Here is a 20,356-nt window from a genome sequence, read left to right as displayed (position 1 = left end):
AATTCTAGTTAAGATATCTGAAAACAAAGTCAGTTAATTTTCTGCTCAAGGCTTGAGTGCTAAAATAACCTCATTCAAGATGTGCTTAGAGATACATTCTTTGTGTTTCCAAGTACATGCCTCTCAATAAAAGAGGGAGTTTACATTTTGAAGCACTGTTCCCTATATCCAACAAACAACAGGATCTTCCAGAGTGAACCTGAAATGTGTGTTATCGGATGGTTTTCCTGTCTTTCTATTTCCTGTCCTGGTAAGTTTCCTATCTGATATCCCTGCGGATTATTTCTTCAGTTTCAGTGGCAAAGCAAACTTAAAATTAAGATGGAAAGAGAACCAAACATTATAAACAACTGAAGTTTCATGCTGCTGAGAACTGCCATAATGCAATAAAAGTATTTATAAATGGGAAAGGAGACCAGGAAAAATGCTAGACAAAAACCTGAAGCCCTTGCTTGCATCAGATATATGGGTTTTTTTTCTTATATACATAATTAATTAGCTCCTAAAAACATAGGCAGAACACCTTGCCTGCTACTCACAGGATTTGATGTGCATTTCCTCACTATTACAGAGTATCCTATAAAACTCATACAAAATGTTTTCTGCAGTTCAGGAGGTTAAAAGCTAAGATTACAAGAAGGTAAGAGAGGAGCAGCACCACAGAGTTACTAGGACTAAACATAACAGGAGACTCAACTAGATGGAGGGGGTGGGCAGGGAGCCACAAAAAAAGCCCCACAGAAACACGATCAGGGAAGAAAGACGAAGAGAAATGCATTTGGCCATAATATGCACTATGCCTCGAACTCATGGTCCTGTCCTCAATGGGAAAGCATGCAATTAATCACCAAAAAAAAAAAACCAAACAACCCCAAAAAAACCCAAACCAACACACACCACTGTGCAGAGGGGGGACAACCACAGGAATTCCCACCGTTAAGAGATTCCATTGTGAAGTATCTGAAAATTAAAAACTTTAACTCCTCCCTGACAATATATATGCAATATTACAATATTTCTATCTTTTTAGATGCTTGTTTTCATGTCTATTCAATGGCAGAAACTCAAGTGAAGTGTCACTAATAACTTACTGAACCTCCTTCAGAGGGAGCAGGTACAAGACAAGCTCTCTGAAAGATCATCTATGATGATACAAGGCATATACACTCTGGGTTAAGAAACAATTTCTGTGTTCAGAAAATGCTAAAATATTTAATATTTAGACTATTACAGAAGTGTCAATATTTCCAATTAGGTACTGAAGACATCTTTTCACCCAAACATGAAAGCATCTATAAAAAATTTTAAGATCAATATATATGTATTTGAGCAGATACTACATATTCATTTAATGTTCAAGCACACCTTTAATTTTGCATTTAAGTTTTAGGACTACAGAAGTAGTTTCTAACAGTACTAAAATTAAAAGTTTCTAGCTTTTCTGAACACATACATGCACATCAAGTCTGTATTTTTATCTATTACATTATTGAACTCGTTACACAGTAAGCACCTACAAGTATTTCTAGACTATTTTATTAATTTTCACTTCTCTGTATTTTGGTTCCTACTAGTCTCATAGTTTAAGCGCCAAAGGAGTAACAAATTATGACCCAAATAAGTTTGAATATATCAAAAGAAAAGCCTTCACATCCATAATGGCCAAGAGTTTGTCCATCTAGATCACAACACTGTCTCAGCAAATCAGTTAGCAGTTGTTACTTGCTGGGACAAGAGCTAGCAGCCACTTAGAGCAGCAGTACAAACCCCATTTTAGATCAAATAACCCTGTCTGAGCCAACTGACGTGCATTTGGCAATACCAATACAGAATTAAATTTCTGTTTCTTTATATGCACGTTCAGACAAAACATAATTAGAGCGTTAAAATCAAGCCCACATACCCTGGTGGCAAAGGTTCTGTACTGGCGTTACCAGGCTGCTGTCTTACAGGTTCTGCAGATGCACTTGAGGTGGAAGAGGATTCCCTTGGTTTTGCTGCATCTGCTGCTACACTGTTTCTAGCATTAGGTTGAGCACAGTCTGTTGCAGCTGTAGGTTCTAGTCCAGCAGACACAACAGGTAATGCAGAAGTGTGGCTTTCAGAACAACTAGCTGCTTCTGTTGTTGACTGAGGTTCCGCTGTAGTGTCAGTGCAATCTGAAGACATGGGAGCTTCGACTGAACCTATCGGAGCCTCTGTGACAGAAGAATTACCAGCTTCTGGTGCAGAGGAGGACAACTCACCATTAACTGAGAAACGGGAAATAAGAACATTTGTGTATCAGAATCTGATGAGATTTATTTTTCAAATGACCAGCTTTTGGAGGAAATGACACTAAGTACTGCGTTTAAGTCGCACCTATATGCCATAATCAGCATTTTTGTCTAAGATGACAAAAAGTCACAGTGTACCTGCCTCAGTTAAAGCTGTAATTAAAACTTACAGTCTGCAAGCCATTCTCTATACTTCCCTGCTAAGGCAATTTCTTAGTTTCGGCACCTCAACTCAATGTTACACCTTACTCTTTAGATTAGAAAAAAGTACCCATCTGCTTCCCAGGAAGCAGTACTTTGTGTTTTCAAACACTGAACTTATATCAACTTCAAAAAAGAATTAGTATGACGTGAAAGAAAAATACTGAGCGATAAATAACTCTGAAATTTGGGAAAATAAGAGACAGCTCTTACACATTATTTTTTTCCCCTTTTCAGCACTGAGGTACAGAACCCTACAATTAAGCAAAAACACACCTGTGTGACTTGGAAAAAAAAAAAGTCCTCCTCCAAAAGTGGGATTAAATATAAAAATTAGTGTGTGGCTAATGTAATTTACGTAGTTCAATGACTGCAAAAAGTTATTTTAGAATCGCAATGTAAATCAACTTGTGTCTTTTAAAGAACAATACAAATGTCATCCAACTCCAGCAAGCATAATCTCATAAAAGGTTTAAAGCAGGCATGGATTTAGGAGGAAAGGGGGAGTAATAAAGCCTTCTTAGCCCAACTTGGCCGACAATACCTCAATACCATTCATCTGCAGAGCTTAACAGAACAGTAACTCAGCACAACAATATCTTGTCTTAGACAAGTGAATTCAGGTACGGCACTCAGTAGGACCCCAATAAAAGTCAAGGCCATATTAACAGCAGTGCAACATCATTCAAAGATTTCATTTTCTGCACCACTTATCAACACCAGACAGTAACAATTCTATTTAAACCCACCAGTTTGTACCTCTTCTAGTGTTGGAACTGTTTTTCTACGAGACTAAATATAATTTGCATCATAGAGACTTCAAGTAATTTTCTAATACCATACTATCAGCTGACAAGTTTAAGGACTGAGGCCAATACAGTTGCTCTATACTCATAACCTTATTGATACAGATTTGCGAAATTTAACCCTAGGCTAGTGCCTATAAAATGCTGTTCAATCATTTAAAGTTCATTTACTTTAATTCTGTATAACAGTCTTACAAATAAAAAAACCAGCTAGATTCTATTTATTACTTGATATATATATATAGTGTCAGGAATTTCTTGCTTTCCCAGATGGTGAGAAAAACAGGTCAAAGAATTATGAACAAATAAACTGTCATCAGCAATGTCTTTAAATTAGTGAGTCAGTTTCTTTAAGGAATTATCACTGGGCCATAAATATTTTCTTGATAGGCACAATGATAAGCATGATTTTACAGGCAGCAGCAGATCTGTAAGATCTGTATAGGCACTGCTTTTCGAACACAGCTGTTCCAGGGTAATACATCACTACTTCCACCTCACACAGAACAGGTTAACTACATTAAGACATGTCAAGACTTTGCATTATTTCAAGCAAATGTTAAGTATGGCATTAAAAAAAAAAAAAAAACATAACTAAAGATGATCTGATCAAGTTTCTTCAAACTTCTGCTTTAACTAGCAGCAATTTTTCTTAAATAGGAAAAAAGCCAACTGAAATTTCAGCTTTCATTAGAAATAAAGCCATTCAATTCACCCACATGAAAGAGTGAATGGGATTACATAACAAAGTCAGAAGCAAAATAATTGACAAATCATCAGCTCTTTTAGTAAGCTGATCTCTAAAACAGATCTATAAGACATTACATCAGCTGATTACCTCACCAATTAGATCTAAAACAGCAGTTCTGACAACATGACATGAAATTACAATCCTGCTAAGCACAACGGGGGGCACGGGGAGAAGTCTGTCATCAACAAATGCTGGAGACCTGTTTTATGACTTGCCTTAAAAAAAGTCTCCACCAACTAGTAGAGTAGTTGAAAACTGTTATATCAGTGCCTGAGTGCAGTGCCAGCTCAGCGATGACTTCATCAATATTACTATTTGAACAAATCAATTATTTTTGCAGTTACCTTATCCTAATAGAGATTTCAAACAGATCTCACCGCTATTGAAGAAAAAGGGAGCTATGCCTGAATAACACACATGCCCTCTGGCCTTCTACTGAAAAGAGAGGGGAATCAAATTCAAATTCTTCAAATAGAGAAAAGCTTCCGAGAAGGCCTAATTTAATTATTACCTTTTAAAGTTCATAATTGTGTCTGCTATCTTCCCACCATACCCACTCTATTACAGAAAGTTTGACAGTCTGCATTCTACTTTTTATTAACAGCTTGCCTATGTCTATTTAAGATTATCTTTTTCCTCTGCTATCACTGTAATTTCTCTCAAACAGCTGAGAAAAGGCAGAAAATGCTTAGAAAGCAGTCATTATTAGATGCAAAGTTTTTCCAGAGGAATACAAATTTAAAAATACTTTCTTTTCACTTGAATTACTGTACTGAACATTACTTGTAGTCATAATCAAAGCTTTTGTGTTTAAGAGGAAAATTTAATTTAGTATTTGCTAACACCTTGTTTTTGAGACAGCATACCTTTTGAAAAAAATGGAAGGCAAAGAGAGTCTGCAACACATCTCAACTCAAAGCACAGCAGTTCCCTGACAGCACTAAAAATTATGGTTATCTAATGGCAAAAGAAACTTAACTACAGTTACTCAAATCAATTGTGAAAGAAACCCGATTTTTTCCTCCAGACAATCAGTAATATGGTTGAGTCATCCAGGACAGAGAAATGGAAGTTTTCGATGCTTTGTATCTTTTTTTCATCAGAAAAGAGAACTGATGGGTATGTATGAAAGTTTGTACATTTAAGAATGGACCTGCTCCAGAAAAATTCACAGAAGTGGACACACAAGATAATAAATTCAAGCCCAGAAACATCTTTTCAGTATTCTCGAAATCTAATAAAAAAATGTATGGAAAAAGTGGCTCAACTTCAGATACATTTCAACTAGATAAAAAGCCTTATGGAACATGTTCTCATAACTTTCCCATTCTTACCAGTGCTGTTGACAGGCTGAGCTGCAAGTGGTTTTGGTACTGGTGTATTTTTGGGTCTGGCTGCAACGTGAGTAGGAGATGGTGTGCTGTCTCCATTAACAGCTTCTATACAGAATGTATTCTGTACTACAGAGTCGGAAGGTACTTGATTGTCTATCCCATTAGAAATGTCACAAGCAGATCTTGGTAAAAATAAAAGACCATTTTAGGTTACTACAAACAACATGTTAAACAGTTATGCAACTAAACCAAATCCTACACTAAATCACACTAAATAAACAAGTAAAGAAATGACAGTAAATTCACAAAAGTTTATAACACAGCATTTGCAGCCTAGATAACAGTCAAGTGCGAGACCAAAACAATTAAGGAACAAAAGGCAAATTTTGGTTTTGAGTATTTCAGATTTCCACTTCATCTTTACTTGCAATGACATATTACAATTGAGTTGGGCAGACTGATGCGCCTGCCACATCTTCAAAACTGCCTTAGGGACCCTTCCAAAGCACAGCTATGGGCAGGAAAACTTTCTTTCATTAAGCAAGTGGAACAATTGGTTTTGTTTGTTCTATCTCCAAAAATTACTCTAGTCATAACATAAAAATGTAACAAAACTCTCCTTCAGTAAAAGGAAAGTAAGATGAGCTTCTCTACACATAGGCAGGATGGGACACTGTAAGTACAGATACACAGAGACAGCTCCAGCTTTAATAGGTCACATGGAAATAAATGTAGTGTAAGGGCTTGTGAATGGAAAGTCTTGTTCAATTACACTGTTTTTACTTAAATCTACCCCAAAATGCTTAAAGCCACCCACCAGAGACGCATATTGTGAAAATTACATTCAATGCCACCTCCCCATCTTCTCAAGGAGTACAGGCTAAAAATTAAAGATAAATTAAACAGGTGACAAGAAGAGTGTGAGAATTGGTAGAAATCCCACTTTGCAGCGTAAAGGAGGAAGAAGCAGCATTTCCATGCTACTGTACCCAATTCCAAAGAAGTATTATAGACAGATAATTAAAGCGTTATCCTTTTTCAAGTCTAGACTACAAACCCAATTTGCTTCCTAAAGACATGTACAGAAGCCACTCTTCATCTCTTAATTGTAAAACTGTAAATCAAAACTGCTGGAGAGTTGCATGGAAAAGTGCTGTAATCAAGATATCAACATCAAGAGCAGGGTCCCAGTAAAAGCCACACCTCCAGCAACAATAGCTGAATGAAAACAAATTATTGTTACTACTGTTTCAAAATGGTATGCAGATGTGTTTCCAATCTTTTTTAACAGCCCTAAACCTTTCTAATGAGAATTAAGGAGAAGCAACTTTTTATCCTCACTCCCTCATATTGGGCACCCATGGGGGAACAGAGACAAACCTCCACATATTCAAAAGAAGAATCAAGCCGAGCATACAAGGACAAATGTGGCCCTGTCACTCAAATGCATAGCAACTGTATGCTTTTTCACTCCATCCTGTGTCAAGAATTTAAACAGAAAGGAATTCACTGCAAGGTAACGGAGAAGGCCAGTAACATTAAATTGATCTGAATGTTGACCTATTTGACTTGCTAGTGATGAGGGGGGTGAACAATCTACTCCTACTTCTCTCCAGGTAGTCCTTGAGCTAGTATAAAGATACAGAAACCAAGAATGAAGCTCTAAATTGATCCCAAAGCCTTTTTCTTGCCACTTCAGGTTGAAGCAGGCAAAACCTTTGCCTCAGTGTTCTGAATACTCCTTCCTAAACTCCATACAAGTCTCTTACACAAATTCCTGATCACCACCTTAAACAGGAACCGGGTGAGGGGGAAGTAATTTAGGCTTTTTTGTCTTCTTCCTTCCGTTCAGTTGGTGCATTGCAACAAGTTGGTAAACATGAATAGAACTGGTTCTTAAACAGCAGAAGAAAACGGATTGAGTAAGTGCACAAAACCACACTGAAACACTGTTCCCCCTAATCTATGCTGCAGCGTTTAATTTACTTCCAATCAGTTGAATTTTCATGTTCAATATGGCTACATATCCAAGAGGCAATGATAAAGTAGTGGAGAGCAGACTCTACCAGCAGAGGAAGAACAGGGCTGTAAATTTAATTCTTCTTATGGTAGTTACAAAATTTAGCTTGAAAGTAATGTTTCTAAAACCTGTGGTAACATAATTTAGGGCTTGACAGTTAAAGTCTAGCCCCTTCAAACAATTTAAAAAAAAAAAAACAAAAACAAAAACAAAAAAAAAAAACCAGAACACAAAAAAACAAACAACCCAAACATTTCAACTGATAAATTTGCTGATATACTTCATATAGTGTAAAACACAAAAATAAATTCCAACCTGGATATACTTCTTGCTGAAGCATCTCTGCTTTCATGCACAGCCTCGCCATTTTGCTGAACTTCTACTGAACAGTAAGAAAAAAATTCAAGAGAAATATTCTATGATATCTGTTTGAAATCTTAATCAAAATATCACTATCTGATTTAATTATTTTAACTTACTGGTTGCTGATGAACTGAGATCTGTAAGAGATTCTTGTTCAACAACCAAACCATCTAGCACAACTGTCAGTTCACCTGTTTGCACCATGCCACTCTTGTTTTCCAAAGACAGTTTCAACTGTTCTTTCACCTTCTCCACTAAAAATGGAGTTGGGGTGGGTGGGGGGAGAGAAGTGATAAAGGAAAGATTAAATTCGAAACAACATTAAGAGAGACTTTCAACACAAAAATGTGATACACTTATTTATTTGTACAAACTGAATATGAGATATATTCAGATGATTCAAATCAACACAGACGTCACTAAGGAGCTGGGTAAATTTACATCTGCTGTGGGTAAAAGCAGAGTTCATTGTAAAAATAAACTGGCCGTTTACATAGTACATTCTATACATATGCTATAGGATCCACATGGTTTCAGTACTTTGTTGTTAATGATCTCCCAGGTTTGCTGTTTCCACTAAGCCCTTTTGAAATGATGCACTACTTACATAACATGGGAAGGCTTAAAGTCAAAAAACTTCTGAACAACAGGTCCAAATATTACAAGTCACAGGGACTTTCACTCTACAACCAGAGCTTATGTTCATTTCTCATATCACCTTCCAAAACTAGTTTTAAGAGACCACTGAAAAGAACACCACTTTGAGGAACAAGTAAATGCAAAGACAGCACAGAGTCCTTCCTCATTTTTTAAAATTATTTTTAGTAAATCCTTACTAGTATTTTCATAGATCCCAACTCCAAGGATTAAACAGTAACAAAGAGGATACCTCAAGTAACCAAAAATTAAATCAAACTACTTTTTCCAAAAGAAACTTTGATATATTTGATATATACAAAATACGTGTACACGGTGCAGTAAAAGAACTCAGTATGACTGATAAGCAAGGTACACATTTGTAGAGAGACATACATAATCCAGAGGTAAAACACACCGTGGATGCTGTATAAACGCTGTGGATGCTGTGTAATTCTCTATGAATCAACTATGACTAGTACAGCAGTTAAAGCTACATTTCATAAATCCAAACAGTGTCAGCTATGAGCTCACATTAATCAGGTTAAAATGAAGGCCTTTTAGTATTTGCAGTCTCAGATTAAAAGATTAATTTTTCAAGATACACCAACATATTTCCCTCCATATGACAGCATTCCAAGCTAGTTAAAGTTCACTGTGCACTTCTATTCATTAAAGTAGCATTTCCTTATCTTTTCATTCTTAACATGTACCATAAATGAACAATAAACATGAAAGCAGGGAAGGCTACCATATGCTATTGCCAGATACCCCCAGGTGTTACTTCAAAGAGCAGGTTCAGCAGTGTAGTTGGGCAGCAGTGTAGTTGGGCAGCAGTTACTAGCAGACACCCACTGCTGTATTACAGTGGATCTCAAAGTACTTTACATCACTGGAGCAAGCACAAAGCTCCCAAATCTACAGAATTAATGATTTTGCAATCTACATTTTGGAAAACAGTACCACCTGAAAGAAAAGAAAGAAGTCGCCTTCCACTGAGTTGCTAAATTAACATATTTCTAGATCATTATTTCCACAAACAGTGACTGGTTTAGCTTCTGCTATTTTAACAGGTAACCTCCCCAAACCAGATCAACAGTTGGCTGTAGTCCAACTGAGCTGGCAAGAAAGCTGAGAGGGGTGTGGCAGCAATTCAATACTGGTGGTGTTTAGCAGGTGAAAGTAACAGCTTTAATTCTAAAGTTTGTGCATTTAGAGGACTTTTCTTCAGTAAAGAGCCTTTCAAGTGCTGCAGTTTAGATTAGGTATCAATAATTGAACAACTGAAGAATACCGATCAGATTATTCTACCACTGAATTATTAGATAACCCGGTACGTGTCAAACAGCTGACTTGCCCAAATCAGAAACACTACACACAAATTACTTTTGGTACAATGTACAGCTAACTCAGCCAACCGTTCCCTAAAAGAATTTGCCAAATTGTTAGATCCTACATCCCCTGGATCTACAGTAGTAAGATATTAACTATTTTTTTGCTATCATTATTACAACCCAGTTTCTTCTGTTGCTTCTTTTTTTTTAATTTAAAAAAGAAGCAATTTTTCTGCTAAACTATGGAATCTTTGGCAGAATCTGTTTAATATTGCTGAAGAAATCCCACTTAATTTTGGATTCTGTTTCAATTTTCTGTAAGAATAAGAAAAATTAATCTTTTTGGGGGGCTCTCCTTCCCCCCCACCTCACTAAACAGAGCTCTTAAGTTTGTACACCTAACTTGTGCGAAAGGTTAGGGATTGGTTTAGCTGGAATTCTACTGCCACTCTGGAGTGGAATTTAAAGTGTGGATTCACCATCTTCTTGTACTAATGAAAAAAAAATTTCAAAAGAAATTAGGTAAAGATGACCTGTTTTAGTTCTATTAAAGACAATTAAAATTAGAAGTTACATAGAACACAACAACCTCTAATGTCCTAAAAGGAAGTTCTCAACTGTTTCATTAATGAGTTGTTCCTACTGCTCTCTGGGAAGCTAAATTATGAGGGAAAATATCCAGCCTTTCTATTAGTCATTCAAAAGAAGGAAAATATGAAAAATTACATAGACGGCTTTTCTGAAAGTTTAGACTTTTTTTTTTAACCAAGTCTAAAACAGATCTTCTAGCAAATTAGTTATTAGTTTGCCACAAAACATTGTATTTAATCACTTCCACTTTTACTTAATTTGTAGTAACTCATACTCTAATGTTTGTTTCAAAATTGTTATATCCCATTGTTGCATTTAAATTGCTCTCAATAGCACAGACATCTCTAGAAGAGACAAGTACAGACATCAACTGAAAGTCAGTTGCAATTACATGTGTAGTTAGTAGTCTGGTTGCCAGTTTGATATATAGATTAGTAATAATAATTCTACTTTACTCAAAATATCCTTCATGGTAACTTACATTTTCTATTGTGTATTTCCAAAGCTTGTCTCAAGTCTACAGTGGCTCTTCCTAATAAAGCATCTGCTTTTAAAGTGTGATGGCTCCACACTCTAAATTCCAGCGTAGTCTGTGGAGTCACATGCCTGCATATAAAATACATTTTTTAAAAAAAATATATACAGATTTTAAAGTATTCGTTCTTGTTATTAGGAATATTTGAATTTAATTCACTTTCTCATATTTATTGTATTTCTTGATACTAATTAACTGAAAGAAGTTTTTGTATTGCAAGGGGAAATTTTTAACTATGAACTGCAAACACTATGATATTTATACTTAAGATCAGACTTAAAGTGCATTACTACGATAGCGTAAGAAATTTGAGGAGTGTCAGAATAACCTACACTAAGCTAATCTCAGTTATATAAAACATATCTTAATTTACTATCAAGGACATCTTTTCCTTACTCCTCACTACTCCAGAATTCTAACTAAAAACTCACATTATGAAATGTGAAAAAAGGTGATAAGTATATTTGTCTGACACAAGAAAGAAAAATACTGAAGTATTTAAAAAGAAGGAAAACACAATCAATCAGTTACTTGCAAGCAGGAAAACCCCACTTAATAGGTGTCAGTTTGCCATGAAAGTGTTGATAGAACATTATTTGTGAATCCACAAATATATATAAAAACATAATGCATACTCACAGAAATCAGAGAGGAAAAATCAAATGATGAAGCTAAAGTAAAACTTGGAGGGAAGCAGAAAGGTAAAGGACCTAATTACAGTAATATTATTATAGCCTTTGGCAGTGATCTCTCCCCTGCTCAAGAAGGAAAATGGGAAGCTATGCTAGCTCCGGGAGAGTAAGTTTTGTAGTACACGGTCTAGTACTGCAAGGGTGTTCCTGGCTGTGAAAAGTGAAGTAGAATCACTGTACTGAAAAAAGTCAAAGGCCACATATCCATCAGTATTGGATACAGAAAGTTATATCAGCATTGATGAGAACACTAGTAAAAATAACCCCCCACCCTCCCAACAACAGGGCTAGCTTTGGAGTCACTTAAACATGTTGGACAACATGGATCATTTTTGCTGAAACCCATGAGCAAATATATTTTTGCATTTTGAATAGGCTGCCTTCTAATGGAAGTTATGCTAAAAGAACAGCTCAACAATGAAAAAAAAAAAAAAAAAAACCACCACCAAAACCAAAGCCTCCTACACACAGACAATATATTGCTGGTGCTTGTGCAGACCGATAAAAGTGAGGGGAATTTAGTAAGCCAGAGAGCTCACTTATCCTAAAATAGACTGGGCAACTGGAGCAACAATACCATTCTGACAGAGGAAGAGGGGACCAGAGTACCTTACATATATATATAAGGGTAAGATGCTATAATAAGTAATACTGATGATGGAATGAGTCTGTTTGGCTCTACTGCACGTGCCAAATTACTTCATTTCTATCAGCTCACCAAATCCTGCCAAATCAAACCTGCCTCCTCAACAGAAACTCTGGTCTCTGTGAATATACTGACTGCTCTGTACTTGTGCTAGTAATAACTCCTGGAAATGATCATCAGGTCCAAGGCCATATATTATTCCCTTTTACAATACTGCAAAAGGCTAATAAGCTCTACTAAACCTGAAACACTGAGAAATGTGGTGCAAGAATACCCTACTTGCTTCAGCTCAGGTCTGTAGTTAATAACTAAGTGTTCCCAAGCAAGCCATTCCCCAAAGCTTGGCATGTTGTACCACACCCTCTGCTCTCCAGCACTGTTAGTTATAAGAACCTGGCGTCGTTCCTACTACTAACAAAGCTGGCTACTGCACAACGACAGGTCAGACACGGTAAAATGTACTGGCCCATGCTCAACGCCACTTGATAGTAGCTATGCTGTTTCCAGACCCAGATCTGAAGCAGTACAGTCTTGCTTGTATAATAATGCATTCTAGCTAACTGCACAGTGCAAGATTGCCAGTTCTTCAGAGTCACGTTCAGGTATAGCTACACCTGTAGCACAGTTAAACCAAACTAAACCACAAGAAGATTAAGAACGTAAAATATTAGCATAAGTTGCAAGGTCACTTTGCAGTAAACTCTTTTTATATGTGCATTCCTTCATTAGGAAATTTAAAGGAAAAAGTGACCTCCTCATAACTACTACTTATCCAGCTGAGATTTTTTCCTTTTAGAGTTGAGAATCACATAGTTACAATTAGTAACATCTTCTAGAGAAGAATCTTAGACTTGAATGGACCACAGTGCTACCAACCATCAAGAGTGTACCATGTACAGCAACTGTATGCAAGGAACACTGTACAAAAAAAATCCTCGAAACATTGTAAGAATTGAGAAAAAAAGATTACATTTACTCAGAATGAATTTATGTCTGCATTTGGTCATCAACAGCCAGGGAAAACTGTGTAGGCAGCCAAGCTTAGTAAATATTTGCCTGCAATGTCTGCCTAATAAATAGTATTAAACAACCAAAATATCTACTTACACTGTCAGCTGCTCATCCCATTTTGGATTCGAAGAACTACTTGATTTTGCTGTTTTCTTAATTTCTCCATCTGCAGTTAATTCTGTGTAGAAAGTTGTTCCAAACCAATTCTTTTTCCGTTTCAGTTTGGCACTAGAAACTAATAAAATACATTATCTATAACAGCATACTGTTGCTGAAAAACAGGAAATGCACCTTTTCTACTTCTGCTGAATATAAAGAGGTCAATGCTAAAATGGTAGCTTTTGTTTTCAAAAGCTACTTTGTCAAATAGTTGAAACCAAGTGTGACATATTCTTTTCTCCATGTACTACCAGGATGTGTTGGAGAGACAGCACATCAATTATTTTAGGGATAAACACTGAAAATCACACGGGTTCTTTTGCTTGTTTTCTCATTGTTCTTCCTACTCTTCCCTTAACTGAAAAATATCTGAACATGATACATCTGAGAGATTATCAGGAAGATTTATTTTTTTAAATTATATATAGTAACGAAAGCATATACAGTTCAGGCCTATTTCAAAATGTCCCTGTATAGCAAAGCCTGTATACAGAGTTTCATTTCCTTGCTTATATTAACTATGTGGTTAACCTGTGGTTTAACACATCAGTTTGTTAACAAAGTAAGAAATCAACTCTCAAATTTCCCCTATTTAAAGAGCTTTCCATATAGTTTCAGCTATATGTTCAACAATTAAGAAATAAAGCTATTTTTTACCTTTGAATCGCTGGTGAGGTCCTCAGCGCTCCTGAACACAAATCTGTTCTCCTACTTCCTCACTCAGCTGAGGAAGTCACTATAAAAACCAACAGCAGCCTAACTGCCAGCATTTTAAATTCTATTTTAGGTAGATGTTGCCTTCAGAAGACCACATCAATGGACTCACAGCTGTACCTACCTGCTGGCTGTACCTTCTCTCTCATTCTTCCCATACTTCAGTGGGATTCTCTTTCCCTTCACTTTCAAAGTAAAGCAAAGCTGAGTATTTTCAGCCACTTGGAAATAACCTTTCCCTGTTACTTTTCTGTATGGTACTTGCCAATTCAAAAATAAGTGGAAGTTAACTAAACTGTCTGAAAGGGAGACAAAAAAGGTCTGTCATGTATTTCTAGATTACAGTATTCTAAGACATATACATTACTTACTTAGAATGGACTTTTACTTAATTTCAGTTAAAAGGTGCACACTTAATGCCCTCACATTTGAGAAGTCCAGTCTAAGTCATGCATCATGTGTCATAAAAGGGAACGGCAGCCTTGATAATAATGAAAAATTAAATGTAGAAGACTGAAAACATAATTCCAGACATGGGTCATATTTTTTCATGTGAAATCATGGCATATTTTTCAGCTTTAACACCCTCTACTTCTTCCACATTTTTTCCTCCATATTTTACTTTCTAAAAGCAACTGCAACATTTGTTAAAATGTACATATTTAGTGATAACATTCAAGCTTCCTTTTAGTTTCCCCACCTTCATCTGATTATGTTTTAAGTCATTAAGTTTTGAGTCCTCAAACATGAAAGGAGAACATTATAATTTTTTGGTTAGAACTTTTTTAAAAAATTAGGAATAACTAACAAATACTAGCAAGACTTCAAGAAGAACTAACAAGACACGGTATCTCGCCAAGTATACTCGAAAAAAATACTGATGGCAAAACTTGCCGGCAACATGCTGTAACTGTCCAAACTCAAACAAGTCACCATTCCATATGAATTTCCTTGTCTACAAAAGGAGCATATGCTACTTGCTACATTTATAAAAGTGCTTTTTAAGTATAGTTTTTGAAATCTAAGTCTAGATTCTACAACAGCGTAAACTAATCCAGGCATAAACCAGTCAGCAATATTACAGATCCACACTCCTCTGTCTTCCACTTCTTTCCCTGCATGTTCCCTTTGCACATTCCTCTGATCGTGCAATAAACACTGGTTGGAGAACTAAACCTTCAGAAAACTAATCCTAAAAATTGTACCAATTTCTTCCCACTTCAATCCTTGAACCAGATCTCTTGAAGTCAAGGGAACCTCCAGTGCCATAAAAATACAAGACTACTTACAGAAGGAGCAGTCCAGTACAAGATATCAAAATGATAATTTGTGCATACACAGGTCTGAAATGATGGGTCATTTGCGTAACTCTGTCTGTTACAGTTATATATATTGAATCTGCAGGTGGCTCCATCTATGCCAGTTTTGATGATTCATCAAGTTGTCAAGTTATGTGATCCTTACACAAGGTTAATCAGTTTTAAGGCTCCTCTTATCTAATTCGATAAAATATCCATTTTGGGGACTTCCCAACAATGTATTTTTTCTCAGATATCCTAGCCATCTTTGGACAATCCAGCATGATGTATCTTTCCTGAGATGCAGCTTTTTTTAAAGACATGGTATCTTACTCATGTTTTTTCTAAATTTTGTTCAAGATAGCCTTAATACGTTCTTGGTCATGCATTCATTCTTACTTCAGGGTTTCCAGATTTCTCAGGATCCATGGAACATTCAAGTTATTTATCAGTGGTAAAACAGTGCTTATATACATACGTATATACACATACATTTATGTGTATAAATATTTATGCAGAATATCTAACTACTTGATGGTAACTTTTTCACCTTTAACTATTGTAATACCATCACAATTAGCTATCAAACTTGTTTACCTAAAGGCATTTTGCTTATCTTCGGACTACAAGTCGTCTTTGTTCTGCTCTGCCATCCCATAGAAAGAGCAGCTAAGACTGATACCAATTGTCACATCCCTAACTGGCTCTTATCCATGAGTAGCAAAATGCATTTCCTACTTGGTCTGTTCATCATCTGTTGAAAAAAGTGTCCCCAACACAGTCAGAAATTTCCAGAATTGCTTGTAGCCCGCTGTGTTTCCCTTCCAGCAGGTACTGGGATGGCTATATTCTGCCCTGAACTATGAGAACCAGCACAGAAAAACAAAAAAAGTGAACAGTCACAAGACAACACAGTAAAGTCCAACTGGATAGAAGGAAAAACATTTTCAGAGTGATGTGGTTTACCACCAGAACAAGCTGCCCAGGAAAGCTGGTAATCTACAGCCTTTGAGATACTGAAAATTCAGTTGGACAATACCCTGAGCAACCTGACCGAGCCTCAAAGGTAGCCCTATCTTCAGCAGAAGAGCAAACTAGGAAATCCTCAAAGGTCCCTTCCAACCTAAATTATTCCAATATGGCTGTGTAATCCAACCTGCTGCCCTAAGGATAATGCAGGATACCTACAACATCTCAACAGATGTTTACCCCATATGTAATCAAGGACCTTAAACTTCTGGAGGGCTAGCAGATTTTGTGATCTCCTCAAGTTCTTCTCCAGCTTCACTATAACATTGCACCCATTTTCAGCTTTGGGTTCACTACAACCGCCCATCTTCTTTGTATAATTTCAATAATATGTGTTCCCTATATAGAATCTGTGCCATTAATTACTTGTTCTCAAGCAAAATTCCTTACATTTGTCCCTACTGTTGTACTGAACCTAATTTTTTTCTAATACGAAATCATTAAACCCTGTCACCCAACTCACTGATAACCTCTACCTAGCTTCAATTCATCTACAGATATTAAGGGCATATTCTTAACTGCAACATTCAAGTTATTAATTAAAATATTAACTATACTGATCCATTTTTACACTCATTTCAGAGATTGCTTTTTTGGAATACATATGTTTTGCTGTAAATATCACCATGATACAAATTACTACTTGCCTGTTACTTGCATCTGTAATCTTCCATTGTGGTTGCTACTTGTATCAGATCTTGGTGAGGCTGTGGCCATGTCAGAGGTTTAGGCTTTAGCCTTCAAAAAACAAAAAAGGCACACAGGTAGCTTATTAAAAAGTACTCATCTCTGCATGTTAGTTATAACTATTAAATAAAATGCTCAACTAATCAGCATGTTACCAAATGTTACTTAGGTATGGCAGAATGCATTATTTCTTAACACCAGTTAAAAATAACAATTACTTTGGAAATTTGTCCCACGTTACCTTTGAGGATGCCAAGTCAATTCACTAACGCATACATTTACATGGTTTAGAACAACTATGTAAGGTAAGAAAAAAAATTCAGCTGTGATATATCAATATTCCTTCTCCAGAAGGTATGCTTATGGTCTGATTTCAGAGTTAAATAGATGAGCACATGCAGACATCACTCCTGTCCTCCTGAAACAAAGCTAGAAGTAAAATATTCTCTGTTTCTATCAGGCAACTAGTTTTCATGAGAAAAGAATACGTACATTTAAAATACTCCTTCCATGATCTGGATGAACTTCAATTAATATTCACAGTAATAAATATATGGGAGTCAATAATAATATGAGAACAGTTGTCACCAAACCTTTTTGATCATGCACCTCTATCAGTAAAAAGTTTTTAAGCATGCCCGCCCAGTATGTGTATATTCATTTATAAATTATATATAGGTACTACTGTACTATATATTCTGTTATAAAACATAAAAATAGAAATTAAAAAGGATGAGAAAAAGATTAAATACAGTATTTTTATATAATTTTTATTAGTAATGGTACAAAGAACTTTTTTGCTTGCACTAAAAAAAGTAATAGTTTTTTTGTAAGAGCCATGTGATTGAATATGCTTCATCATTTTTTAAAATGTTGGCTTAACACTTTGTAATAGTGATTTGAAGGTCTGGTTCTAAAAGACATGTACATCCAAATGAAAGTGCATCACTGGCTGTATTTACTAAATCACGATACTAATTTTTCACTCCTATCCGCTAGTTATACAAAGGTTTTTCTTCAAATTTGGCCAGTAAATTTCTGTCTTCCCCAATATCAAATCAGTTGTCATTGCAAAGTAATGGAAGATGTTGCAGTTTTATGTTTTTAACCAAATGGGTTCAAAATCCTCTAACACTCTTCATTTGTGCACAGCTATGAGGTTTTCTGGAGGTCTTATAGATATGAAAGTTTTTATAGATGACATACATCTTTTCTGGCAACAAAAATCACACAATGACGGAAACAATTCCAAACATTGGTTTTCAAAATGCTCTCTATAGCACAAGTATCCTTCAAAAAGCAGTCACCTTCTTGCTCATTGTTAAAACTTCACCTTCACCTTCACCTTGAAGGGACACGTTGAGTGCCTTTATTTTTTTGACAATATCTGTTAGCCAGCATACCGCTGACGTACACTTGTCATCAGAGAACAGGTCAGGAAATTCAGAACACTCATCCTTTTGTAAAGGAAAAATTCGTAATCAATCTTTAAGTTTTACAACTCTTCTAAGCACACTGCCATGACAAGCAGCAGATCTCTGCATGGTACAAAATATTTCCTGGTCACACCCCCTATCATTACAAATTATTATAATCATAGAACCATACAATGTCCTGAGCTGTAATGGACCCACAAGGATCATCAAGACCAACTCCTGTCCCTGCACAGGACAACCCCAAAATTCACACCATGTATCTGAGGGCTTTGTCCAAGTGGTCTTGAATACAATCAGGCTTGGTGCTGTGACTGCCTCCCTGGGGAGCCTGTTCCAGTGCTCCACCACCCTCTGGGTGAAGAACCTTTTCCTAATATCCAACCTAAACTCCCCTGGCACATCTTCCTGCCATTCCCTCAGGTCCTGTCATTCATTGGTCACCAGAGAGACGAGATCAGCGCCTGTCCCTCCTCCTCCCCTTGTGAGGAAGCTGCAGACTGCTATTATAAAGATTCTACTGTTTAAAGGTCTTGTTTTCATACAGTTAACCACATTGATGACATCCTGCAGCACTTTGTGCACTTCTGGCTCCAACTTCCTTGCTGCTTGCCTACGTATGATGCAGTGAGCAAATTCCACATGTGGTGCTCCCCTTGTAACCTCACCCCAGAACTCTCTTTACTTCAAAGCAGCCACCCCATGCAGTTTTTCCATTAAAAATAATCTTGTTATTAAAGAACTTATTTACTGTTAAGAATGCATCTTCTCTGGTGCATCTTTCCTTAATGACTTAGTTCTTTGTGTATTTCATTAACGACACAGAATCCAGCAACTACCATAAACTGAGCCACATTACACACATCTGTACTTTCCTCCAAGTACAGCAACCTCCCACACTATGTAATATTTTCTAATATTTGCTTCTTCAAATCTTTGGCAATGTTGTCCAGACACCTTCTAACAGTATCTTTTGACAAAGAATGCATTTTAGTTCATCACCATATTGTTTTCAATGTATTATTTCAGACATTTTTACTGCAGCAGGAAGATCAAGTGTTTCCCCAACAGTATGTAGCTTCCGTGTCTTTTGAACTGAAGTTTAGCAAAAATCTTATGAAGTACTGGATAGAATATTGCATTACTTTAAACATTGCTGAAAAAAATCGTAAAGGTTTGTCTTCCTGCTCTGGATGCTTAGTTTTTAAATGCCTTGCTAATTGTGATAGCTTCATACTATCATTAGCTGATATCTCAAGGCACAATATTCTCTTAGGGTGAGGTGTATCATACAATTGTGGATGTACAACCATACTTCAATATGAAGTTGAATAAATATCAAGTTTCTTGATAAACTTAATTTTTTTGGCCAACACCTTCTCAGATCTAATTACCATTGTTTTTACCTCATAATGTGGCTGACCAAGTGTTCATACTAGGAATAGAAGAAGCATCAGCTCTGCCATGTTCTTACTGTTCACTTACGCTCACATTATTAGCATTATCTTCAATCTGTGGTCTCTTTGCAGGAATTTTTTTAAGCCACCTACTCATTTTGTGAGGGTTAGTTGAGTTAAAACTAGATAATATAATGCATAAATCCACCTAACCAGGCACACGTAATCTGCACACATTACAATACGTTGAAAGCAAACAAACAAGTGAAGATGCTACTGTGAACCCTCCACACTGTGCAATACTATATCTGCCCTCAGGATACCTCATGAACCAGATATGACACAGGACCATCTGACATACAGACCCAGTGAGGGTCCCAACAGCAAAATGTATATTAAATAAAGTTTAACTGCTTTCTTCTTTTTCAGATAAAATATAAATC

The 20,356-nt window shown here is 36.3% G+C and overlaps 1 protein-coding gene across 3 annotated transcripts in view; it reads right to left on the bottom strand.

The window, feature by feature from the left end:
• Positions 1-20,356, bottom strand: part of WWP1 (WW domain containing E3 ubiquitin protein ligase 1) — a 66,024-nt gene that overhangs the window by 22,408 nt on the left and 23,260 nt on the right. The window contains exons 2-8 of one of the 3 annotated variants that reach the window (XM_075085336.1): positions 17,044-17,134; positions 13,293-13,431; positions 10,794-10,918; positions 7,868-8,005; positions 7,704-7,770; positions 5,369-5,550; positions 1,904-2,252 (exon numbers count right to left, since the gene is read on the bottom strand). In XM_075085336.1, coding sequence (XP_074941437.1) covers positions 1,904-2,252; positions 5,369-5,550; positions 7,704-7,770; positions 7,868-8,005; positions 10,794-10,918; positions 13,293-13,431; positions 17,044-17,113 — 1,070 coding nt within the window. In that variant the 5' untranslated portion in view covers positions 17,114-17,134. The remainder of the gene's footprint in view (positions 1-1,903; positions 2,253-5,368; positions 5,551-7,703; positions 7,771-7,867; positions 8,006-10,793; positions 10,919-13,292; positions 13,432-17,043; positions 17,135-20,356) is intronic. The other 2 variants (XM_075085337.1, XM_075085338.1) reach the window with 2 other exon arrangements.

The sequence above is a fragment of the Phalacrocorax aristotelis genome, chromosome 2 (assembly GCF_949628215.1).
Source record: "Phalacrocorax aristotelis chromosome 2, bGulAri2.1, whole genome shotgun sequence".
Classification (NCBI taxonomy): domain Eukaryota; kingdom Metazoa; phylum Chordata; class Aves; order Suliformes; family Phalacrocoracidae; genus Phalacrocorax; species Phalacrocorax aristotelis.
The sequence above is the reverse complement of the archived record's forward strand: the minus strand, read 5'-3'. Positions and strand labels throughout refer to the sequence as shown.